At 38.6% G+C, this 26,854-nt stretch overlaps 1 protein-coding gene across 23 annotated transcripts in view; it reads right to left on the bottom strand.

Annotated features, from left to right (window-relative positions):
- The window catches only part of LRRFIP2 (LRR binding FLII interacting protein 2), a 101,334-nt gene that overhangs the window by 41,022 nt on the left and 33,458 nt on the right, over positions 1–26,854 (bottom strand). For 7 of the 23 annotated variants that reach the window (XM_053669407.1, XM_053669401.1, XM_053669405.1 and 4 more), the window contains exons 3-15: positions 21,314–21,400; positions 19,998–20,048; positions 13,695–13,751; positions 13,560–13,604; positions 10,520–10,588; positions 8,332–8,373; positions 6,885–6,950; positions 5,343–5,417; positions 4,008–4,055; positions 3,882–3,926; positions 2,983–3,030; positions 2,651–2,707; positions 454–522 (exon numbers count right to left, since the gene is read on the bottom strand). In XM_053669407.1, coding sequence (XP_053525382.1) covers positions 454–522; positions 2,651–2,707; positions 2,983–3,030; positions 3,882–3,926; positions 4,008–4,055; positions 5,343–5,417; positions 6,885–6,950; positions 8,332–8,373; positions 10,520–10,588; positions 13,560–13,604; positions 13,695–13,751; positions 19,998–20,048; positions 21,314–21,400 — 759 coding nt within the window. The remainder of the gene's footprint in view (positions 1–453; positions 523–2,650; positions 2,708–2,982; positions 3,031–3,881; positions 3,927–4,007; positions 4,056–5,342; positions 5,418–6,884; positions 6,951–8,331; positions 8,374–10,519; positions 10,589–13,559; positions 13,605–13,694; positions 13,752–19,997; positions 20,049–21,313; positions 21,401–26,854) is intronic. The other 16 variants (XM_037148272.2, XM_053669415.1, XM_053669413.1 and 13 more) reach the window with 7 other exon arrangements.

The following is a 26,854-nucleotide window of genomic DNA, read 5'->3' on the forward strand; positions in this document are numbered from 1 at the left end:
AGCTATTTGTGGCCTCTATAACTAGTGCTCTAGCTGAATTCTAAGACCAGAATTTTTAAATTTTGCCATCAGAAACTCTTAAAAAGTTCACGTCTTAAAAGATATATAAACAATGCTTAAACTTAAAATACAGCAAAGAAAGGAACTGATGGCAACTATGCACATAAATGTGCATAAAACAGCAACAAGGAATGAAAAGTGAAAACCTTTCAAATACACAATGACTAGCTCATAAGAGGTGTGAAGAGGCACGTCGTTAACGAAAGCTCACATGGTCCAGAGAAAATGTACTGTCAGGAACACAGCTTGAAAGCAGATTATTCGTATAAGCTAAACTTGAAGAAAATGCTCATTCTGTCAGATGCACGTTTCACCTCCCATCCATTTCATGTGATCCCACCACGTGGCCATTTTTAAACTTATTGTAAGTGACTGCATGCAAACCACGCTCACCACACTCTCCCTTCGCCCACGACTGGAGCGGCCAGAAGACGCAACGCTTGCGGTGTCATCGTCAATCAGCTACAGACAGTAAAAGCAGATAATGAGAAAGAGGCAATTTCACTACGGGTCTTATGACCGCGAGGGCCTCAGGGACGTTCTGGGAAGCATGCAAACACTCGGGGTGGGCACTGTGTGTCCACCTGGGCAGCTGCCACCACCTGCTGTGCACCCTTGAGTAGGAAGGCGTTTCAAGCCATAGTGAACATCGGTAAAAATCAAAAGATATTTCCAAAGAGGAAAAAAATAAAATAGTACTTTATATTTTATTTAAGTTAAAGAAAAGGAAGGGGTGAGGGACTATGTAAACCAGCAAAAATCAGCTTTCATGCTTTTTAAACTTCTAGGCCCTTTGGGATCCCAGTGAAGGTCAACAAATACATTTAATGCTTTAGAAAATATTTTAAAGTGAAGTAATATAGTCAAAGACAGAATTTCCTACCAGTATTTACACTGAAATGATAGTTCTTATTCTCCTTTACTCATTCCTATGCAGCTAGTGGAGATATTCCCATCATCACCCTGCAGTTTCCTTCCTGTTCCACCGGCAGCACAAGACTCATCTTCAGTCTGTGCAGGTATCTCCATTCTGACATCACTAAGAAACCATTCTGGTATCGCTAAGACCTAAAACAGTAACTCTGAACCCAACCTGCAAATGAAACAGCATCTAGCCAGCACACAGGGCTGAACTACACTTGACTGAAAACATATTAGCATAATTTTGTTCACAAGAGGCCATCACACTTGGGACATTAAAAATGCTACCAGGCCCAAGAACTGCCAAGGGGAATTTTATTAGAGGGTGGGTTAAAACTACACTTCCTTCTTATGTGAAAAAGCTTTTATCTCCTTAAACATCCTGAGTAATTTTCTGTGAGTACAGGAGTTGGAATTCTTGAGAAGCACACTTGGAAATGGCAGGAGGACCGCGCCAAACATGTATGTAAAAGAAAGCCCACAGGGCTCACCTATCCACTCACCAAAGTAATCTCTGTTGACCATTAACTAACTGCTTTAATAATTTCTCCAATTTTGACATTGTCAAGAATAACAAGAATAAAGTCATAATTTGCTATTGGAATTATAAATTAGTACAGTCCTTTTGTGGGCAATATAGCAATGTACATCCTAATTTAAATGTATATACTCCTTGATCTCCCCCACTTTGTGACTAGCAATTTACCTTGCAGATCTACCCACAGAAGTACACAAAAATATACCTATATAAGAATGTTCATAATACAAGTGTCTGTAGTAGCAAAAACCTGACAGCCTGAATGTCCATTAGGAAAGTGATTTTTTTTAAATGTACAGCCCAAGCATTAATGGAATAATATATCATCATTTAAAAGAATGTGCTGACATGAAAGTAACTGGCATTCAGTGGAAAAAGAAGTGTGGTTTATTTTTTTAAAATCTTTTTAAATGTCAAAAAAAATGAAATAAATCTTTATGTATTAATACAAAAAGATACTTTAAACAAATGAGGTGCAGTATGTGTGAGTCCATATACATGTCAAAGTATACTCATATGTGCATAAAGTATCTCTGAAAAGATGTAAAAGCACAGCTGTTGCATTTGAGAAATGGAAATGGGGGGAGCGGGAAATGTCAGGAGACTTTTCCTTAGAACTTTCCTTAAGCTAATATTACTTTTATAAATTAAAAAAATTAAATTTAATACGGAAATATTAAGTGATTAGAATCATCACAGTTTTGTCTCTTAAGGAACAATTTTTAAAAGCTGACTGCTTTTATTTCTTCTCCCACCCCACTGATTAAAGCGCTGGCAAGCAAGGGAGATGACTCAAGGCAGGAAACAGAGATGGCAGCAAGAAACACAGGGCAGCCTAACCCAGACAGTGAACTACAGCCACTGGAGAGACGAGAAGTTCCACATAAACGACAAATACAAATTTTAAAAAGTGCTGGTGACACTGACTGCAGACTCATTTAAGAAATTACACGCTAAGTTGCATTCATACAGAAACCACTGATTCGGACAAATTAGTACTTGAGTTTTTGTGCTGAAGGAGAACAATAATCCATGCACAAGAGTGAAACACACTACATCCTCAATGTTCAAAGCTGTGAGTAAGATTAATCAAACAACCAAAAGTTTCTAGGAAGCATGCGAACAGCTCACCACAGGACTGCTTCGGGCTGAACTTGTTCTTGATGAGTAATAACTGTATTCAGATGGCTATAAAGTTTCCAAGAAGAAAGGTTTTATAATAATGATCAGTTCCTTGTCATGCTTGGAATATACCAGTGACCTAACCAGCTCCTGGCTCCCAAGATTAAGGTAACTGCTATTCCTTGGTCTGCGATTCCACCTCACTCCCCCTCAAGACCCACCAGCTGATGGATCGCAGCTTGTAGAGTAGTTACGGTCAGATTAAATGGCCTTTTCTTTGTAAGTAAACTGTGCCCACCTACACAACACCCCCCTCAGCACCTCCCCTTGGTGAGACTTACAGTTCGAGAACCGTAAGGGTTATATAATCCGCCATCATACAATGACACCTAAAGAACAAAGGAAATACCGCTTATCTATTCAGCATCAAGTCATTTTTAAAATGTCCTAACTTCTCTGCAGTACTCAGTTCCAAGAAGTTTTGAAGGATGGTTAAGTGTACATCCTCCCAAGGGGAAGACTGTGCAAGTGGTAACACTCCCTCGTATGCATCAGTCTCATTAAAACTTCAAGTTTAATGTGCACTTCATTGAAAAAGCACATTGGTTACAGTATTTCCTTTATCACGTTGTGAAACTAAGAGAACTAACATTTATTAATTTATTCTCTCAAAAGAGCAAACAGGGCAGAAAAGGTAAGTGAGGTACAAAGCATTTTGCCCAATGTAACAATAAAATTAAATTTTAAAGCCTCAGGTTCCCAGTCCACTAGAACAGGCCACAACACAATCAACAACAGCTTGAAAGCAACCGACTCATTACTCGCATATTACAAAGAGCGATTGTTTTGCTTTCTAGTCAGCTTGCTTTATTACAGCCTAGTACTAACGTGGCCAAGACCACAGCCGCCCCAAAGAAAACTATGGCATCCCCAGCACGGGCAGCCATCTCGGAAAAGTAGGCAAGTACAGTGGGACCCATGCAGATCTACCTCCTCTGCAGGAAACCAATGCTAAGCAAGAGTCTACCGAAACCAGCAGTATCTACCACTGGGAAAAAAGGATGCTTATTCTTACTCCCCTACAGTTTTGTACTTTAAGCATAAGCAGCACGTTCTGCAGTGCACACAGCATTAAAGCCATGTGTCCCTGACTGTTCTGGAGGAAAGTTGTCAAGCCAGAGCCATCGCCAGGACCATGGCCCTACCGGGAGCATACACACTGGAAGCAGAAAATACAAACCAGACTGGCACTTCTCAGCAGACCAGAATTTGCAGTAAGAGAGGCCTATGAAAAAAGCACATGATTTAACCCAAAGAAAAGCAACTGGTAGCTCTGAAGGCAACACACCCCTCAGAAAGTACTAACCCTGGTACTCTTCGATGTGGCCAGAGGGTCACTGCACAGGGAAGAAGACTGGAAGAAACGAAAACAATGGAAACAAAATAGTTAAGGAGGGGAGAGGAATATGAATGAATTGGGCTCACCATCATGAGAGCAGAAAACGTGTTCATTTCATACTCTATGATTCATTAGCAACTCTTGAGTAGTGAAGGTACAAGTAACACATTGTGAGAAAAACCTGAATCAGTAGAAATCTTTTTAAACACCAACTTTAAGGGCTAAGAAAGAAAAACACTGGGGACAGTTTTCTGTGAACGCATAGGAGACCCGCTGGTCTTGGGACACTCATGTTAGGAGAGGAGACAGCAGGGGAAGAGGGCCACGGCACACGAAGTGTGGCAAACAGCAGCCACGCTTCAGTCCCCAGCAGCTCCTGTGACATTTCAGCGATCTCATGACACACTACGAAGGGCCTTGGGGAATCTGAAAACTGAGCTGAGTTACCACTGTACACACTTTTTTCCAGGCGTTAGAAAAGAGTAGAAAAACCTGTATTTCATTACAGTCCATGGACGAAGTGCCTTAGCTTACTGTGACCAGTAGGTCACAATAAATCCACATACTACCAGACACAGCGTTTTTTTTTAAAAAGGAATTACATCTTTCTTTTCTTGCTGTCATTTGAAGACACAATTTTTAGTTCTTTTTTACCAAGCCTAATCAGACATGGAAAGTAAGAGCATGTAAGCTGTGTGTGCAGATTTTGACAACAGTTATTTTCAATGTACTGTGTACCATATATGTAATGTGTTTTAAATGTGTGATATGCCAAATGCCTTGAAAAAAGGGAGGATTCTAACACTGAACAAATAATTATTCTTCTCAACCCATTCACAGTGCCAATTTTCACATGAAAGCTTTAATTACAAGGGCATCCACATGTTGCCCACTAAGCCTATACCTTATTCTGAAATGCATCACTACAAAACATGAATTTGTGGTTCGCTGAATAGATAGTCAGATAATTACATGATAAAGGAAACCGAGTAAAATGTTCATTGTAGAATCTGAATGGTAGTTACTGGGTGGTACTATGCAAGTCTGAACTTTTTGGTATGTTAGTTTTCATTAGAAAAAACTGGGGGGAAAAAGATACTCATTTAATTTACAAATGCAGTGATTCAATAATTCCCAGTGTTTATATTTATACGCACACAGACTATGTGAATTCAGTTACCTCAAACTAGTATCATACACACGGCCATTCACAGGTTAGTTTTAACTAGTCCAAATGCAAAATAGATTAGAAATGTGTTAAAGTTGGCTAAAACACATGAAGTTAAAAAACTTTAGACGAACCCGAGTGTAGTAGGCAGAGCTGGGTTTGCTCTGCCTCAGACTGCTATAGTTCCTCTGGTCAAAGTAGAGGCCACTCTGGAAAAACCAAATTAAACCCGTATTTCTTAAGGTGAATGCTGTTAATTTAACAATACGCAAAGGCAAAATCTGACACTGCCAAACCCCTTCATCTCTAGAACAACTTTAGGGTTAACTGTAAACCAAGTACAACACTCACTAATTTTCACTTTAAAAACAAGAGTATAAACCCTCAGGCAAAATGGAAATAGTAAGTGATTAGTCTTATGTCACACTTAGAAATGCCCTTGAAAAATCCATGACAACCAAATAATTACCCCTTTTATAATTCATTTGGCAATGTCACAGATATCATTAAATAGTCATCTTTTCCACCCTTCTCCTAGTCCCATTATTTGTCAAAACAAACTGATCAAATTAAATTACCAGAGACAGAGAGCACACTGTTTTGGTCTAAAACATCTATGGCAGTTCATTTTCATTACACTGTACAAAATAGTAATTAAAATTGTATTGTGGTAACTTGAGGGGGGAAAACTCTCTTTCTAACCCTCCAGTCATCTTTTTTACCCAAAGTTAAGGAAATTTAGGCGATCCCCCCACTAAAGGACCTCCTCTCCACTGCAAACTAGGTAACCAGGACCACCCACACCCCCCCTGCCAGCCCTGGCCCTGCCTCTCTCTACAACACCCTCAAGACTCACCTCTCCCCAAAGCTCCCAACACTCTACCCTCCAGGGCTTCTCACTAATGTCCTCTCCACTATATTCTCTCCTCCCTCCTCCTTCCCAACGGCCAAGGTCTCCTGACCCTCCCTCCACCCAGCAATGGTCAGAGGGGAAGCTGGAAACTGCACTTCCTCTGCCAGTGCTGTGGCAGCCTACCAGGAAAGAGGTGCTCCTAGCCCCCAAAATGGGCATTCTGGACACATCCCCCCCCCCCCACAGAAATGTTTAGCAAGGTGGCTGGAACAGAGAGGACCATTAGTTACTTCTGTAATTTACTTATACTGTAAGTTAAAAAGAGTTTTCTGCAAAACAGCATGGGATGTCTGTCATCACATGTCTTATTGTTTCTACCAGAAAATTCATGCCGAGTTTCCAAAATCTGAGCTATTAACGAGCTTTCAGAATGAAATCTATTTATGAGTTTGGTACTGCCTATTATACCACAATTAAATCAATTTAAATTTCTAAAATAAGGAAAAGAATCTCACTAAACTTATTCTTGAGGTATATTCCATAGGACAGGTCACAAATGAAAATACACTGTTAATGAACGTCTTGCGACACCTTCTAACTCTAGCCCCTGGGTTTAACATATATTAACTTGATATTAAATCCTGTAAATAAAAACAAATTTATTTTTAAATAGGGTTCTGACGTATCATGTTTCAGTACATTACCAAATTTTAATAATGCCTTAGGAGCACACCAGAGCAGTCATAATGTTTCAGCTCCCTAAAGCGACCGGGAGTTTTAGAGCAGCAGCCCCTACTGTGGGAGGAGACACGGCAGAACTAACCAGCAGGTCTTTCTGAGAACCGGAAGATCTCTTCCTCATTCCGTACGAGTGACTGTAAGAATGATTCTGGAAGGAAATTTTTGAAGGTAAATATCTGAAGATTAATGATCACACAGTAAAGTTTGAAAAATAATAAAATTATAGACAGAAAGGTCTGTGTGAGATAGAGTAATCTGCATGCAATCTAATCCCATCTATCAGCAAACGATTCACTGCACTTGACTGGCTAAGACACACACACCACTTCTCTACACCGCTGCGTTTCCCCTCGCCAACCCCCATGCCAAGCCAGCCTAAAAACAAAAAAACAATTAGGACACAGAACAGGCAGGGCATGTGTGAGGACCTTCATCCCATACTTCATTTGAGTCCTGCCATCTTCTTTATAAAGGTATGGGTGACAAGAATCCGTCTTTGGACCAACAGAAATGAGACCGAGATGACAAAGAACATACTACATCGCCCCAGGTAGTCCTCTGAACCCAAGTGAGTGTCCCACAGTGAGTGCTGCTCAGGAGTAAAGAGCCAGACGGTACGGCGGCCCTGCAGAGCAGCATCATTACTAGACAGTAACCATATGTGGGTCCTTTGAAAATAGCACTGTCTCAACACATAACTTCTCCTAGGAGTTCGGAGCCAAGTGTGTATGCAGGGGTAAAGGACAGCAACGGTACCTCCCAGGTCACTACAGACAAGAAGGTAGGTACTGTTCACCTGAAATGAGAAAGCGCAGCCAGAAGCATCCTATCGACAGTCTGCTCTAAGCAAACCTACTGGCATGCATTGCTGGATCCTGAATTGATAATTATACAATCATTTCTCTTGTTTTGAATATGCATCTTCCCTTTTATACATTACCCTGGACATTTTAAGACGTCTTATTTTTAGAAACTCAGACAATCTATTGACGTAATGTTAACCCGAAAACAACATGCTGTACCTTACCTAACTTCCTTGGTTAAAATGGCATGCCATCAAAAATAAACCAAATCAGGCAATGGGCATAACTGATGTTTCAGGAGTCCTTCATCACTGCTAGCTGTTTTCTGTTTAGCAACTTCACACCTGCTGTCCTATGACACCCAACATTACACATGAAGCCTGTGCTGCCACAGTTTGGGGTGTATCAAACCCTGCTAGAGACCTGTCTGCCAGACCACTGAGTCTACATCAGCAGTGTGGTTCATCATTTTAAGAAAATAGAGTACTACCAATCTTAGTCCTGAAAAGAAAAGCAAATAATTTTAATCTGATCCTAAAATTCTAAAAGAAAAAAAAAACTATTCAAATGTTAATTATGCCACAATTGCAAAACACCAGTTTTTGCTTTGTTAGTAATGTTTCCCCCCAAACACTGTAGCATAACTGAAAGTCATAATCCATGATTAGCACCATCAGGTGTTTATAAAGTAAAACTACATTTAACAAGAAGTCATGCACTACGTACTAATGATGAAAGTCTTGACGATCTATCCTTCAGAGGATCATACTGGATTTCAGAAAAAGATGAACGTTGGTTGTATTTCCAAAATCAGAAATAGAGAGAAAAAGCAACATTTTCAGTTGTCCAGCACTATTTTAAAAGCCCCAAATTATTAAACACAAAGGCTATTAAACATGAATTAAAGACTATTCTTCCCCACTCTCCTTTAGTATAAGTTATTGCTAAACTATATGTAAAATTACATATTCTCTTTCGCATACAGAGTTCATAATTGGTAATGGTGAGGTTATTCAGTATCAGTACAGTATGGCACAAAACGTCCGACGGAAGGGGTTAAGTGCAGGAATTAAGCATTCTGAAGTCAGAAGATATTTTACTTTTTCTTACTATGACTGTTACCATCATTTCCCATCGTTTGAACAAGGCAAGAGCAATTCATGGACAGGCAATGAGGCGAGAGCACACAACTAAGCAAGCTGACAAAAACCAATGGCAGGATCAAAACAGGGGGAACCCCCCCGGGTCTGCTCATTGACACTCACCCGAAAAACTTCCCTCCCCAAGAACCTTCCCTATCAGAAACGCTGAACCAAACTAGAAAGTTGGTCAGTGCACAGTGTGGAGTACACAGTACACGTACAATTGCAACATTAAATATAAATCAAAGAAAAGGATGTAAAATTTATAAGATCAGAAAACTGTATTTCATGTAGAGTCCTTAAGAAAATAAGATGAGTACCACATTTCAAACCCAAGAAACTAAATTAAATAGTAACTGCTCAGATTCGTGGTTGCCTACCATTCTTTTTGTTTTAAGCATTCTGGCTTATATTTTTTAAAGCAATCTTACAGAGAAGAGCAATGTATAAAACAAATAAAAGCAGTGAGTAAGTTCCTCGGGTACTTCGGTAAATATATCTCATTTTTGCAACTCTTATACCCAGTTAGGATTTTAGGGAACAAAATTCAAAACCTGATCTAAAGTAATGTCTTCCTAAGTGTAGGCTGCAACTAATTAGTAAGTATGGAATCGATTTATGGGTCGAACCAGAATTTTTAAAAATTGAAACAGAAAACAGAGTTCATCGTGAACAGTAAGAAGAAATGTTATTCTGTGAAATGTGTTTCAATAACATATTTTGTACATTTATATAATTTAAAAACACACAGGCACATATCTGCATGTATGTACTTGCTCATGTGTATAACTTAGTTCTTGTTGTAGAGGTTACAATTTTTAAGAGTTTAAAATACAGTAAAGGCAAAATTGTAAATTCTAGTTCTAATAAAAGTTTACAGTAAGAGTTCAACAAAACCCAGGCCCTCCCTTCATGCCCAATGACATGGTCATTTACAAAGATACTGAACCCCTCCCTAACTATATTTCAATAATATAAGGCTAAATGATACAATTTTACCACTGGTATAAATTCAGTGAAAATGATACTGTAGTAAAGACCAAAAAGTATTAGAATAAAATGTCTGCATTTTCATGCTTTTCTTGTATTATCCTGAAACTAACAGAAAATGCAAACTATAAGGAGTGTTATTACTTGTATCAAAAACCTTATTACTTAAGCCATACATTCTAGCATAAAAACTATTCCATCCTCCCGACCGGGTAAGTTTACTGAAGAGAATGGCCATCTCCTACTTTTTCTCATTCTCTCTGTAACAAAAATGGCATTTTCCAAAGGTACAGGATTTAATGAGCTGAACTGAAATTAACCTATTACAATTTTCTCTTTCTAAAATATAATGCAGAGTTCAGCTGGTTTAAAGAGATTGCTGAATATATATGGTAGGGAAATCCATAACTTGGACACCCCGGTTACTATTAGAATGACTGGGTTAAAAAAAGAACCCCCTTAATAAGCCACTGCTGGCATTTATGGTGTTCAAAAACAATTATTCACAAAGAAAAAACTGAAAAACTGAAGAGCTCTAGCAAAAACGTTTTCAAACCTGCTATTATAATCTATCAAAAAATGTTTTTTAACTTGAGATACTTGTCTGAAGGTTTTCGTTTTGGAAAAAAAATTAAGGGAAGTTACAGCAGACAGGCTGCAGAAACAACGTTCAGTAAGCGTCAGTTTCTATTAGAATGCAGCTAGTACTCAAGCCCCGGGACTCTGAGAGCCAACAGCAAATGCCCACTGCTGACGCTGCACATTTCCTCCGGACCACACACCGTGACGTCCCTCCTTCTGGGTGCAGTGGCTCTGCTCCAGTGTGTCCCAGTGATGTCCTTCGATGGGTTCTTCACGGAATTAAATAGTGTAGTAGTAAACGACAAAACACAAATTGCAAACATATTAAAATGAAGTCATTAAAATTATACTGAGGCCATTGACATGTAACTGGGAACTAATACAACAGTAAAAATCTCCACCAGTGAGGAATACCAAGTGTCTCCCCTGATTCAAGGTCACCTCATTTTCTAATTTTGCGTGTGCCTCATAGTCTTCTTGTATTTCAGTATAGAAAGCAGTGACCACACAAGTGTAAGATTTTTTTAAAGTCAGATTGTTTTTTAAAGCAAAGCACTATTTCACTTCTAACCCCAGGGCTTTGATTTAATTCCTCCCTCCCCCAAACCTACCATTCACAGTCTTGACAAATCTTTGCGCTTTATTTTTTGGTTCTTTTCATTTTTATATACAATGTTTATAGCACTGAAACCATTTCCAGCCCAAACAGCTTCTGGCAGGCCACCTTTCAAGAAGGTGGTTCCTGAAAGCTGACTGGACAAAAGAGAACATCAATGACCTAACAACGCGGCGTAATACCACACCTGCTGCATATCCAGGTACTGCTAACATTCGCACAAGGTCCAAAAGTGTTGCACTTTTAAATACACGGCTCACAGGAAAAAACATTTTAAAAAAGATGAAAGGCAGCCCTGGCAGGCGTAGCTCAGTGGATTGAGCGCGGGCTGCACACCAAAGGGTCACTGCTTCGATTCCCAGTCAGGGCACATGCCTGGGTTGCGGCCAGGCCCCCAGTGGGGGCCACGTGAGAGGCAACCACACACTGATTTTTCTCTCCTCTTTCTCTCTCCCTAAAAATAAATAAATAAATAAAATCTAAAAAAAAAAAAACAACAACAAAAAAAACAATAGAGAAATACCAAAACCTAAAAATTATAAGCAAACCCCTGTAAAATTCAGGTCAGTGTTTTAGGTCTTCACGTTTATTTTTAGAGAATAAAAGGCATATCTACACATTCAGCTTAATATAGATGATAAGGTTACTTTAAAAAGCAAGTAATCTGATAAAACCTAGAACTCTCAATATTATCTAGTTAAAACTAATCTCAATTATATTTCTTTTAAATAATGTTATTAGTGAGTTTTCAGACTTATTTCCAGGAAAGTCTAAACATTTAAAATGTGCCGAATGTACATTCACACACAGTAAAGTACTAAAGTCTCCTCCAGTATAAAATTTTTATTTTATTTTATTGTTTTAAGGTTTTCTTTCTTTCTTTCTTTCTTTTTTAAAGACAGAGGAAAGAAGGGAGAGAAACATCATGCAAGAGGGAAACATTCATTCATTGTACACCCCAACCAGGGGCCGAGGCATGTGCCCTGACCTGGAATTGAACCGCTGACCTTTCACTTTGAGGGATGATGTCCAAACAACTGAGCCACACTGGCCAGGGCTAAAATTTTTATTAAATTTAAGTTCACACAATGATTTTTTTTTTAAAATACTGGGAGCTTTACTTTTTTTCCCATAGTAACAAATTTTTCATAATTATCATAATGAATAAAATACTGTGAGAGTTCTAGTTATATCTTAAATGTATTTAATGATACAACTTCCATAAAAAGAAAACCAATTTATTATAAACATTCTATGTAAATAATTCTTTATTAGCCTACTGAAAATTTTTTTGTTTGCACATTTCTTCTAAAAGCTCCTGAATTAGGCTGAATTAGATGGTTTTATCATTAGGTTAAACTATATACTTACTATAATCAAGTTTCCCTGAGGCCACATACAAATTTACAAATAACCAGTCTGATAATAACTATATAAAACTTCATACTATGAACAATATAATGGGAAGCAAAGAAAACAACCAGACATTTTTAAAACAGAGAGAGATTATTTTCAAAGCCCTCAAAGGCATTCAACTTCTAATCTTTTGTTGACTAAACTCCCTGCATGATTCTTTTCAAAGAATTTCTCTCTCTCTCTCTCTCTCTCTCTCTCTCCAGGAAGATGGATGTCAAACTTATTATCTTAAAGTTTTTCTCCTATAAAATTATTCTAAAGCTGATTAGATTTCTGTAAAAGCTTGTTAATAGGCTTATAAATGTAAACTTTGATAATTAACCAAAATATCTATGATTCAAAAACTAGCTTACTAACACTAAGAAGACTATAGATTACATTCACCACAAGTAATATATAACCAGGGTAAAGAACTAAGAATACCAACACATCTATAACTAGTATACCAGAGCAAACTAGTGATTATAGTATATTTTCATTCATTATATGAGAAGAAAACTAGACTTGACAGGAAATGAACAAATACAGACCTTAACAGTAAAGATAATTTTACAGATGAAACATCTGGATGTAAGTGTGTATGTGTGTAATGTTATCAACGTGCAAATTAAACGACTTGCTTTGAAGTTTACAGCATAATTCTTTCAGGGATCAGTGTTGTGGCACAATATGCAAGCCTTTAACAAGTGACTTCTCATTTATCTTAATATAACACAAGAACGTATGCTAAAACTGAGACATACTACAAAATATTAATCAAAATGTTGAAGCAGGATAATTTCTGTAAATGTGACAAGCAGGAAATTTTTCAAATCAGTAGCTCAATTTTTCCATGTAATAAAACTATAAATAGTTACTCAAAGTTTAAAATATTTCTCATTTAATACTGTAATTTTTTTAAAGTAGGAAAAAATCCAAAAGTTGGAACCATGCAGATGTTATTCTGTAAAAGCAATCTTATTATTTTGTGATAATTTTCCAAAATCAAAGGTCTTTTTATAGAAAGAGTACTTATGATAATAGATTAAGATATTTATTATTTTAGAACTGATTTACATATAGCAATAATTTGAGAGAAAGCATCACTTTCTCTACTTCAGACAAAGGCAAAGGAACATAGGAACACTGTCAGATCGCTGAGGCAACGGTGCTGCAGAAAGCTCAGGCACAGAAGCTTTGCTATTGTGCAAACAACTGAAAATACCAACCCTGTGACTGCCAAGACTTCGAACGGACAATGCATCCTCAACTCCCTGATAAAAATAAAAACAAAGGTTTGTGAGTGACTACATTAAGTTAACGAGGAAAAATATTAAGAGGCAAGTTTACAGCTTATTACAAACCAGATAAGGACGACGATGACTGGACCGATGGGAATACCTGGCCCTTTCTGAATCTTCCTGGGAAAGGAAAAAGTACATGGAGAATTAATCGCTGAACAAAGGGCTGTCAGAACCACCGAGTGAAGCACAGGCAGTTAAGAGCACAGTCGACCTTCCTTGAGCAGGCAGGTACGGACAACTCAGCTCCAACAGCTGAGTCTGTGGCAGCCACATGCTCCAGCTGGAAAGAGAGTGGAAATAATCTAGGCAACGTTTCTGTTTAATCAAGTGTATGTATGTCCGCCTCACCACTTGTAGAATGTAATCTATGTATGACAAAGACCAACATACCAAGATAAAAATAAGAAAGCATTCTTAAACAGAAATTGTGTTTAATGTTAAAAGTGGATTTTTATCTATTTTTTCATTTTGAATGTTAGTTTATGCAAGGCAAGAAGAAATGTTTACTTTATTACAGATGTATTATGTAGAGAGTATGTTGCTTTTAAAAGATTTGGATTATAATTTTCTGCTTACTGCAAAAAATTGTTTTCCTTCACTACTTTAACTGAGGGGGGGGGACCAACTAAATGAAAGAGCCCCTGACCATGTAGAGTTAGTATGAAAAACTACTTAGAATTGGATAAATATTTTAGAGTTGGTTGATTTATAAGAAGTATGCCTTATGAACACTGCGGAGAAAACTGAGCACGACCTGACAGCTGACTGAACTGAACGCAATTCTAAACTTTTGCACATTCAGCTATTGGCATTGGAGCATTAAGTCCTGAGCTACGTGAAATCAACTGACTAGTCCCTAAACCTAACCAACTTGAAATAGTGAGAAACTTCTGATCTTTCAGATTTTCACAGTTCCAAGTAGTAAAGTGATACGTATTGACTAAGAATCACACACACCTGGTCCAAGCAGGGTCACAGTTGATGACAGTGAAGAATCAATACCTCGCACACCCTGTGGCCACAGAGCATGATCACCACGCAGGTGGGACAAACGAATACAGCTGTGCCGGATGGTTCGTGTTGAATACAAAAATAGTAATTCAACTCGAACTCCATACATGATGCTTACTTTGGTCATAACTTTGAGTATAATTAAAAAAACTCCTGTTTATCATCTGCCATGCACACTGATAGATGTGATCAAATCTGTTCAGAAGTCTATTTCTAAGCACCAGTGTGATTCAATGAGTCAAAATGCAGGGGTGTCCAAACTTTTGACGTCTGTGGGCCACACTGGAAGAAGAGGAGTGAGTTGTCCTGGACCACACATTAAACACACAAGCACTAACAAAAACAGAAAAAAACCTCTTAATGTTTTAAGTGAATTTACAGTTTTGTGCTGGGCCGCATTCACAGCCATCCTGGGCAGCATGCAGCCCATAGGCCGTGGGTTGGACACCCCGGCCAGGTGTTCTGATCTTTAGGAATTCATCAGTGGTTTACACTTCCATTACATAACAGACACGTGTAATCTGCCAGAAGCCAAACAAATTTCTTGCCTTCTTTGATTATCAGGTGACACCATAAAAGTTTTAGGGGCATGTGCATTAGCCCATCACCGTAGGTACAGTTTGTTAAGTGGTGACCAGTTCTAGGCTACTTAGCTTAGTTGGTTTAAAGAGCCTTGTGGTACCAAGGCAGGTTCATCCTACATGCCCCCTCCCAGTATTATTTAGTACCAGAGTGACAGACATGGTTTAATGATCAATCTTCCTTTCATGCTGAATTTTCATTCCATCTATCATAGGAGAGCACTTTCTTTTTAAAATTATTTATTATTTATTTTTAGAGAGAAGGGAAGAGGAGAAGAAACATTGATGTGCTAGAGAGACATCGATCGGTTGCCTTCCACAAACCCCTAACTGGGGACCTGGCCTGCAACCCAGGTATATGCCCTGATTGGGAATCAAACTGGTGACCTTTTGGTTTACAGGCTGGCACTCAATCCACTAAGCTACACCAGCCAGGGCTCAAGAGCACTCTTTAAAAACCTACCTTTAAAGAGTACATCCCATTAAAGATGCAGCAAAGACAAATGAATTCCTATTTATTTTTAATTATACCTATTACAAATATAATTCTAAATAAAAATACCTAATCATGTATTGATATACTTCTATATTTAAACAGCTTTTCTTTTTAGCCACCTTTTAAAAAATGGTCTAAAAAGACTTCAGAAGTCTATGGAATAAAATGTAAACCCCATATAGGTCACTTAATTTGAACCGAGTGAATACAGCTTATTCCACAGATACAAATTACACCATAAACCCATTCTGTTCAACAGAACTCTCTGTAACAATGGAACTGTTCTGCTTCTAATGCCATTTAATAAGGTAGCCACTAGCCACATGTGGCTTTTGAGCCCTTGAAATACTAGAAGTACAAATGAGAAACTAAATTTTTAATCTTAATCTGATTATGCACATATGGCTAGTGGCTTCTCCACAAACAATTCAAAGCAAATTTTCATTTGAACCAAAAGAAAGACCCAAAACACATATTTTACTAGAAGTCTGCCATGCAGCACCACTCTTATATAGAAAGACGGGCACATCGTTTTTTAAATTACTCCCCTACCTTAAATACTTCCCCATAGTCAATGAGGGAAACAGAGAAAACCCTTGTATAAAAGAAAAGATTCTGCCCTTGCTGGTGTGGCTCAGTGGACTGAGTCCCAGCCTGTGAACCAAAGGGTTGCAGGATCGGTTCCCAGTCAGGGCACATGCCTGGGCTGCAAGGCACATGCCTGTACCCAGATTGGACCTTGATCTTCAAGGTCCCCAGCGTGGGGCACGTGAGAGGAAACCACACATTGATGTTTCTCTCCTTCTCTTTCTCTCTCCTTTCCCTTCACTCTGAAAATAAATAAAATATTTTTTTTAAAAAGATTCTAGCATCGCCCTAGAATTATTCTTCACAGTTCGAAGGGCCCTTGAAGATCAATTAGTCTCACCCCTTCAAAGTCACAGAGCTGGAACCAGCATTCAGTTCCTTTGACTCACCAGACAACTGACCCATAAAGATTCCATCCAACACTGACTAAGTCTACAATGATTCCATGAAAAGAACATGGAAGGAAATTGCAAGGCATCCTGATTTTTACCCAGAGATGTCTCCTTATCTGAAAGAACAAAGGGCTTCATTCCCCAGATATTTCTACAGCAGTATTTAAATTGCCAATTGCACTCTGGCTGGCATGGCTCAGTTGATTGGAGCATTATCCTGTAAGCTAAAAGGTTACAGCTTCAATTCCTGGTCAGGGCACATGCCTAGGTTATGTGTGGGTTCAGCCCCTGGTTGGGTCGCATACAAAAGGAGCAACTGATGAATGTTTCTCTCTCACACTGATATTTCTCTCCCTCTCTCTCTCCTATCCTTCCAATTTCTCTAAGATCACTGAACATGTCCTCAGGTGAGGATGAATGGATTAATTAATTCCCAATTGGCTTTTCTTGAATTAACAGCACCAGGGCCCTATAAAAAAAAATTCAGTAAACTGTGTCTTTAGGTGCCAATTACAAGGCAGAGGATCCCTCTCTTCCACAGTCAGGAGAACAATATGTGTCCATTATCTTGGGGGTCCTTATTAGTAAAAGCATCCAAGGCTGAACTTGTAAGACAATGCTTATATTTGTTTAAGGCTTTCTGGAAAATCATGTTTTGATACACTGAATTAGTTAATGGAAATGAAACATACTCTTGTTTTTAAAAGTTCACTTGAAGTGAGAATAAAGTGTTTATTTTTTACAAATCCACAACCTGGTGACTACACAGGACCAACAGCACTTAAGTCAGGCTAGAGCCAGGCGCACGATTTCCAAACAGGACACCTCGGAAGCTGCATTTACCCTTTCATGTCACCACCGTGCCACGGATGAAGACAGCCCATTTGTAAACGGAATCACGCCCTGGCTGGTGTGGCTCCATGGACTGAGTGCCAGCCCTCAAACCAAAGGTTCAGTCTTTTGATTCCCAGTCAGGGCACGTGCCTGGGTTGCGGGCCAGGTCCCCAATAAGGGGTGCATCAGAGGCAACCACACATTGATGTTTTTCTCCCTCTCTTTCTCCTTCCCTTCCCCTCTCTCTAAAAATAAATAAATAAAATCTTAAAAAAAAACCCAAACAAACCAGAATCCTGTGACTAAGCACTATTTATGTAAAGGCCCAGAACACCCTAGGCCTTTTCTTGCTGATCCTTTTACCTTCCATTCCTTTAGCAGCTGTGGCACTCTCTCACACCTTCAAATTCTGTCTATGCCAATGACTAAGTTCTTTACCCCACCAATCCCGTATCACCTTGCCTATAAAACAGAGACCGTGGTACCCATCTCACAGTGTGAAATGAAAACGTAGTGAAAAGCATTAGCACAGTGCTGACACACGGAACACAAAGTGGGCTTCATTCCTGAGGCTGGTGCCTCTGCTTTCCATCCACATCCCAACATCCCGCCTCACATAAAAAATTAGTTAAAGTTCGAAATTTTTCATATGGGAAGGTTCTTCCTTCCAGTAACTGACAACCCTATTGTTTGTGTATGCATTATTTACTTTACTATAAATGTATTAGTAATTTATATCTTGTATCGTGACTATCATGTCAACTTCTATAGGCTCATTGAAACAGAGCAGCCAGGGAGACAAGAGTAAGATAAAAAGTGAGATGAAATATCAGTTTGCAAGGAGTAAAAGCAGGTGTCGGGAGAGGTTAGAAGTGATCATTATTCCCATCTGAAAAGTAACCCCAGCTCTCTGCATGTCCCAGTCCAAGCTATCATTCAATCAACACTGCAGTTAGCTACCACCTGTATTTTCAACCTTTAACCCAAAGTGGTCTCCCTCCCATGAAAATCTAGCACACTCACTGCCTGAACTGCACACATTTCACAGAGGTGAAAATATGTTTATCTTCATGGCCTTTGAATACAGGAATCAAATATCAGACTTTTAATATAGGCTTTATATTATAATGTTTTTGCTCTAAGACATTAAAATCTTAGGCAATTTAATTTTAGAAGCATAGTACATAATTAAAAGAAATTAAACTAATACATATTCATGGAAAATTTGCAAGCAAAGTTATTTCTTTTATTCACACAAAACATTCTTAATGCACCATTAGTAATATTAATCCAGGTACACGCAGAAGACATTGTACAGATCCCACTCCAAAGTAATCAAACATCTTCTTTTCTCTTTTCTAAAATATCACAATGAGAAGTATGACCAAGTTTTAAATTTTTAGATCAATACAGTCATAAATATTTTAATTTTGGTTGGGCCCTACAATGATGCTGTAGAAGGAATTTGCTTGAAAGTTGCTGACGTAGCAGCAACTAGACAGTGGTTCTTAACCCTAAGGGATCACACACTCTTCTGAGTGTCTGATGATAAAAACACCTGTAGACATTTCAAATATATATACACACACACAAGATTTTGTGTGATATTTTAAGGCTTTGTGCCCCATCCTCAAGTCTATTCGCATACCAAGTAAAGAACCCCTGGGAAAAAAAGAATCCCAGCCCTGGCTGATGTGGTTCAGCGGAGTGAGCGCGGGCCTGCGAACTTAGGGATCGCAATTCGGTTCCCAGTCAGGGCACATGCCTGGGTTGCAGGCCAGTTCCCAGTGGGGGACACACAAGAGGCAAACACACACTGATATTTCTCTCCCTCTCTCCTTCCCTTCCCCTCTAAAGATAAATGAATAAAATCTTTAAAAAATAAAATACAATAAATTTTTAAAAAAAGAATCCTTGTAATATGAGATAATAATTCACAGTTAACAACATTCTACTGGTTTGCAATTTGCTCTTGTAGTTAACAAATTTAGGAGTGGTAATAGAAGACTTGAAAAGGAAATAAGAGAACTGAAAAAATAAGAGTAATTTTCAGAGGAGATGGAAAAATGACTTGGGTCATCTCTCAATAAAGACTCTGTGAACTTTGTTAAAAAGACAGAGGGAGAAAGGAAAAGGAGAGGGAAGAGGGGAGGGGGAGAGGAAGTGAGGGGGAGAGAAGGGAGAGAGAGACAAATTTAAGGGGGAGAAAAAACCCGTAGAGAAAACAAATTCATTTACTGCATCCTTCTTGATCAGGAGTCTTCCTGAGCAGAGTGGAGGCAGCAGCCTCCACAGAATGGCACAGCTGTGGTTCACTACAGACAGCAGAAAGCCTCCCTGACCTTTAGGTTCAAACATGCCAAACACTCCTACTTTGTAAACTATCAGTCAGTGTTTTACTTCAAGATTGCATTATGTCAGCAGCCGAACACAACATGCAGAACAGGCAATCCTGGCCTACCAGCCACTTGTGAATCTGTCCCCACTTCCGATCAAAGGAATGATGAGAATGCTACAAATGCAAAAGTTCCATAAACTGAAGAGTCTCCAGATCACTGTACCCTGTGAAGTCTTAAATTAATCATATACATTTGTCCTGAGGAACAATGACTGTTGACTCAAAGTTACACGTTCAACATACAGAAAATTACTAAACTATGTTCAATAATGAGACGTATGCTTCTCTGCAGTTCAGAGTACCATAAATAGAACATGTATTTAATAATTATCTCCTTATAATTAACTATAATTTTAGGAGCATAAAAGACAATGCAGTGCAACATTTTTGTTTCAAGCCAAGAATTACATTCAATATTTGAAACTATATATAAGGCTAAAAAATATTAGCAACATATGAACTGTTTTTGTTTTTGGTTTTCAGCTGTAACAATATAGAGACTATACACTTCCATTTAATCCATTAGCAGAAGATCCACCATCAATACCAAAATAAAGTATTTATACTACCATGCAGGTTCTTCCCTCTTTGAACTAATACAACATCAGAAATATTTTTTATGGGAATGTACAGAGCTAGGTCAATGTCAGAAAAGAAAGGGTAAAAAAAGGAGTTATTTGTTTCATATTTGAGCAGCCTAATTTTATACACCTATTTTTTTTAATTTGGTTTTGCTTTTCTTTCTGATGATAAAAGAATACTGAAATTTATAACTATGGAAAATCATAAGAAGGAAATAAAATCTATCATTCCACCACAGACAAAGCAAAATATTAACAGTAACCACTTCTTTCTAGTAGGTTTTGACCCTGCATCCTTCTTGATCAGGAGTCTACATACAGAGACTTCTTGACCCTACATACGGACACCAGGTTTTGTAACACAAAACTGGAGTTCTACAAGTCTTATAGTTTGTTTGGTTTTTAAAATTTTTCTTATGTAAATATTTTCCTCTGTTATTAATTACACTTAAAATCTGGAAGGTTGAATGACTTCACAGTGTAGAGAATTCTAGGATATTTAGAACTATAGTAAATATCTGTGTATCTCTAAGCACACTTTTAGCTAATAAGTAAAGTACTTACAACACTGTAATAACATACAACACTGTATATAGTAAGAGATAAATATGTGTTTGCTGTTATTATTTAAAACAAATACCAGATTTAACTTGCTGACCTGGAATGGATTGTTAAAACACATACAACAGCTTATACTCTTCCCAGTGTTTCAAAGGGAACCAGATTTACTGCAGAAGTAAACCAGCCAAGTGTCATGTTTTTGAGACTAGCACAAAATTAGGGTTATCCCCCCATTACCTCTTTTTGCTGTCGTTCCAGTTCTCTCATGCGTATATCTCTTGCTTCTGCCCGAGCAGCCCGTTTTGCTGCCAGCCTTGCCTCTGCCTGAAAAGCAACATAAAGATTCAGCTTTACTTGGTGACAGCAACCACCACTACTTCTACACCGGCTTAAAGGATAAGGAGCAACTGGGACATGACCTTTCATAGGTTGGGGGGCAGCAGTGGGACAAGATATTACCTATCAGTAGTTTGTCTGACTTCAGTCAACTCCTATACACTTATTTGTTTCCTTTACTCCCAGAGACTCTCATGAAATCTGGGCCTTACCTTTAACTGCTTGTCTTGATTACACACTCAAAAAATTTCACACAATTCACTATATGTCTCTCCAAACTCACTTTTTCCAGAATATCTTTCCTTTTCAATTCAATCATACAAATGAGAAACATCAGAACCAGCTTCTATTTCCCTTCGGCCATTGCCAATGTCGGTCTCCAAGTATGGTCAATTCTTTACCAATTAGTTTCTCACAAGCCCAGCTTGGCCTTTTTTATTCCCACTGTTTCTGCTTGTTTCAGGAACTCTTCATCTCTCTCTTTAAATTGAGACACAATTCACATATCATCAAATTCACCACTTAAAAGTATTCAGTGGTTTTTTTAGTATATTCACAAGGCTGCACACAACTATCACTACTATCTAATTCCAGGCTATTATCATCATCATACAAAAAACCCATATTCAATAGCAGTCACTCCTCATTACCCACTCCTTCCAGCTCCTGGCAACAGTGATCTGCTGGGGTGGCCACAAAGGCCATTTACTTTATTCCATAGAATAAAAGACACATTTTTCACTTTCACCAATAACTTCATTGACCTGGATATTCTGAGTATGTCAGCTATCTCCTGCTATTGGCTTCTAGTGGAGAGGGGCCAGGGCTGCTGCTAAACATCTTCCAATGCATAAGACAGGCTACAGCGAAGAATTATTTGGCCAAAATGTCAGTAGTACAAGTTTCGTAAACCACTTTGACAAGTTCCATCAGTCACAGCACCTGCTCCATACGCTGCACAAATCTTTTGCATTTTTACTTGACTTGAAATAATAAAGCATAATACACCAAAAATGTTGCATATTTTTTCCATCTTCAATATTAAAATGGCTGTAGAAAAATTCACCAACTGTGCTAAGTTTTTTTTAAGTACATGCTGATATGACAGTTGCCACAATACAATCTAAGAAAATTATTTGGAGAGAAGGTAGACAACTAAGTACTACTAGAACCATCAGATGGAAAAAGCTAACTGAACTTTCTGGCCAGCCGAATCCTTTCTATCTCTATAAATCTGCCCGTTCTGACATTTAATACAAACAGAATCATACAATAGGAACTCTTCCCCCTTCGCTTAGAAAACACGACTGCCTCCAAATCCATCCAGCTGCCTCCAGAACCTGCCCTGTGACTCATCTTCGACGTGGCTCAAGCTGCCCATCTGTCTTTCCAAACACATTTCTGACCATACCATTCTGCTCTATAAAATTCTCCACTGTCTCCTCACTGCTGATGGTTAAAGCAAAAACTGCATGGACTCGCAGAAAGAGAATTCAAGAGAGAAGACAAGCAAAAACAGAAATAAGGTTCCTCCCAGGCCTCATTTCCCAGAATCTGCCCCACAGATACCAGATACTCCCATCGGCTGCCATTCCTGGACCCTGTTGTGCTCTACACTAAGCCTCTCTTCAGAGACCGTTTGCTTGGCAGGAGGTATTCTCTTTTATTCTAAAATACTACCTTCTATGAAGAATGCCCCTCTTTCAAAGAATAACACCGTATGCACATGCCTCTACTGTGGCTTTATTATGCTGCATTAAAATCACGTGCTTCTGTCACCTCACAACTCGCATGGCTTCATGTGTGCTATGTAAACAAAACAATTTCAAGCCATAAGCCAAAGTCTCAAGGAGATGAGACAAGGAAATAGCACGATGCGCCACATGAAACAAAAATCTTAGGTTTCTATCCTGTAGTGGTTTCCTGTGTTCTTAGCCACATTCTGATTTCCACCTCCCCTTCTGATATCTACAGTGGCTGTTTCTTCTCATTTGTTATATTTATGCCCAAGTCTCATACTAAGAAATGACTCAACCAATGTTTAAAAGGGTCTACTGTGTGTAAGCAATTATGCCACATGCTAAAAGCACAGAATAAGATATGACATCTCTGCCCTAAAGAAGTTCATATCTAGTTGACAGAGACAAAACACAATGCTTGTAAGAAAGGGAGCATGCAGGACGGAGCAATTAAGTCACGCCCGGCAAGGTCACAGCAGACTTCCACGAGGAGGAGACAGTTTAATCGTTCACACTGATCTGACTTCCCAATTTTGGCAATTTCCCAGTCTGCGTAAATGGCCTTTCAGTAGCAAAAACCCTAAGAAGTAACGGCAGCCTACCAACCTCAAGCTCTGAACACTGACATGACTACAGCAATTAGTCTCCTCACATGAATTTTAACTTGGCCTCTAGCTCTGAAACACCTACACCCCGCTTTCTTTTACAAAGGACAAAATAGATATATGATATATATTCACTTTATATATCATGTGTGTGTGTGTGTGTATAGTGGGTCTTTTTTGTCCCTCTAGGAGTGGGCAGCACTTTCCTACTAGAATTTGTATTTTATAGAAAAAGACTGCAAATATAAGTTATGCTTTGGCAGACAGCAAATACCTTTTTAAATTATAAAGTATCATTTTCCTGGGAAAAATTTTCAGACCTTTTTAAATTTAAGACAGCCATAACAATGTGTAGAAATTGTCATTTCTGTGTATATTAGCTTTGCACTTGTCACGTCCCTTACAAACGCATCAAAAATGCTAATTTCATGCTTCTAATACTTGTGGCCAATTTTGCACAACAGATACTAAAAGGGGACTTCACTCACAAGACCGAACTTACAAATCACTGAAATCTATTCGCTAATAAAACTTCTTTCACAACAAAAGGGAAAGGAACCTGACAGCTGGGTAAGAGAAAGCACGAGGACCTCAGAGCCACAAAACGCCCTTCCCTTCCCTTTGCTGCTCAGCCAACCTGATCAAGGGAGATGGTCTCGAAGAAGTCCACTGAATAAGCTTAGGAGAGAGAAACAGGACCTAAAACTACTCCGTGTGGTTCCTTGGCTGCACTACTTCCAGATGCCTGAGGCAGCAGGGAAGGGAGGAGGAACAGGAGCCAATGGTAATTCCGTCGTAGGAGACAGAACACGTGCTCCTAGCCAGCGCTTTCAACCTTCCTCACGTCACAGAGCACACATGCTAATTACTAACATTCTGCAGCACACAAAAATACACATTTTCTGCTGATCTCACAAAAAAAAAAGTATAATTCTGACTCATTCATACCGGACAGCTACTGTTTTGTTGGCTGTTGTCATTTTTTTTTTTATTTGACAAGCTAAGGGAAAAGGGGTTACTGCTCCTAACAAAATAGTCAGGTTGTGAATGTTTTAAAAATTCTTGAGGCACATTGGTTGAAAAATCACTGTTTACACTGATACATTTTTTAAACAGACCAATTATAGCCACGAAAGCAGCAAAGTCAGCATTCAGGCTGCCTGTCACTACCAGAACCAATCAGTAGAGACAAGGATTGAATCCGTTTGGGCGCTTTATTCAGATGCCAGCAATCTGAGAAAACAGTGAGTTATATACCCTCAAAAACCGTCTTAACATCTCATACCAAGCCAACTTTTTTAATATGGAGAAGGAAAAACTAGGTAAAGGGTTTGGAAAAAAGTTAGTAAAATAAGACTTAAAGTCCAGTAGCAATTTTCCTAGTATTTCTTTATCTGCTGATCAACAATTCTTTATCTGAGTCTTCCCTCCCTGGAACACAATGGCTCAAGGTATCAGCTGGATCACTTGCAGACCTCCTGGAGCTCAAGGATGCAATGCTGGTAGACCTCCTGGAGTCATCCATTCCAGTTCCTGGAATAATAGCTTTCCACGTGCATTAATCGGTTAAGCCTTTCAACTATGGCTGGAGCTAAAATCTTTAACTCTTGAATTCCACTATCCACTACACAAAGTATACTTCTAGGTAGTAACACTCACATCTTCCCCTTAGAACACAATTGCATGAAACAGCTGCTACAGGTTTAACACCTACTTCACACATATAGAATAAATGGGACATAATAAAGGACCACAAAAATTGATCTAAGTTCAAAACAAAGCTGGTTAAAAAATTAAACATATTTGATCATTAAACCATTTGATCCAATAATTCTACTTCTGGGTATGTAGACCAAGATTGAAAGCAGAGACCCAAATGGATATTTGTATACCACTGTTCATACTAGTAAAAAAGTGGAAACGACTCAAATGTCCATCAATGAATGAATGCATAAACAAAATGTGTTATATTCATGTATGAAAAAGGAGTGTTGTAATATATCATAAATTCCTTACTGGGCAGGTCATGGTGGGTAGTCATGCCCCAGCACTGTAACTTCTTTAGTGAAAGGTTTTTAAGCAAGCCCTGTCTATTGTTCCTGGCATCTAGGTGAACACACCTTTGAAATGCCAGAACTAATACCCGCAAGGCACAACCACCCTCCAGAGAGCACATAATCTAGTGAACATGTAATCCAATCCCCTCCTTGCTTTCTCCAACCTTCCTGTTATCTTCCTTACATTCCCTCCTTAACTCTAAATGTAAGAGAAATTGCAAACTGCTATGCTAGGGAGCATTGGAAATCTTGCTCCCCAGCATGTTATTAGTTTTCACTCAAATTGTTATAAAAATTTACTACAGGTTTGGGCATTTTAGGTCAATACACAGACACATGGAATATTGTTCAGCCTTATAAAAAAGGAAATTTGACACATGCTACAAAATGTGAGAACATGAAAGACAATGTTAAGTGAAATAAGCCAGACACAGAAGAGTAAATATTGTATGATTCTGCATATATAAAGTACCTAAGAACAAATACCATGGGAATGGAAAGTACAACAGGAGTGGCCAGGGGCTGGGGGAAGAGGAAATGGGGAGTTACTAAATACGTAATGAGTTTCGGTACAGAATGATGAAAAAGTTCTGCAGATAGATGGTGGTCATGGCTGCACAACAGTGTAAATGTACTTAGTGCCACTGAATTGTACATTTAAAAACAATTAAAATGGTAAAACCTGTTATGTACATTTTACTACTTCTAGGAACTGGAAACTGAGATTCAAAAGTTACCTGTGAAGCCAAGCAGTTCATAGGAACAGGTCTCTAACACTGAGTCTTATCATTACACTTTCACATACTAGGTGCATTAAAGCAGATTAAAGAAAATAATACCCAACTAGGTAGATACAAAAATGTATTATCCCTAGGGCAGTGAAAATGGTAACACAAAAAGTAAAAACATATTTGGATAGAATTAAATTCATTTCTCACTAAATACTTGGGGCAAATGGAAAGCAAAAATGACAGCAAAAATTGTGGAGCTTTGATCACATCTGAAAAAAATGCTTTAGGTTGTGTTAACTCGTCAACCCTC

This window comes from Artibeus jamaicensis, unplaced genomic scaffold, assembly GCF_021234435.1.
Source record: "Artibeus jamaicensis isolate MK-2021 breed Jamaican fruit bat unplaced genomic scaffold, CSHL_Jam_final contig_519, whole genome shotgun sequence".
NCBI classification, from domain to species: Eukaryota; Metazoa; Chordata; class Mammalia; order Chiroptera; family Phyllostomidae; genus Artibeus; species Artibeus jamaicensis.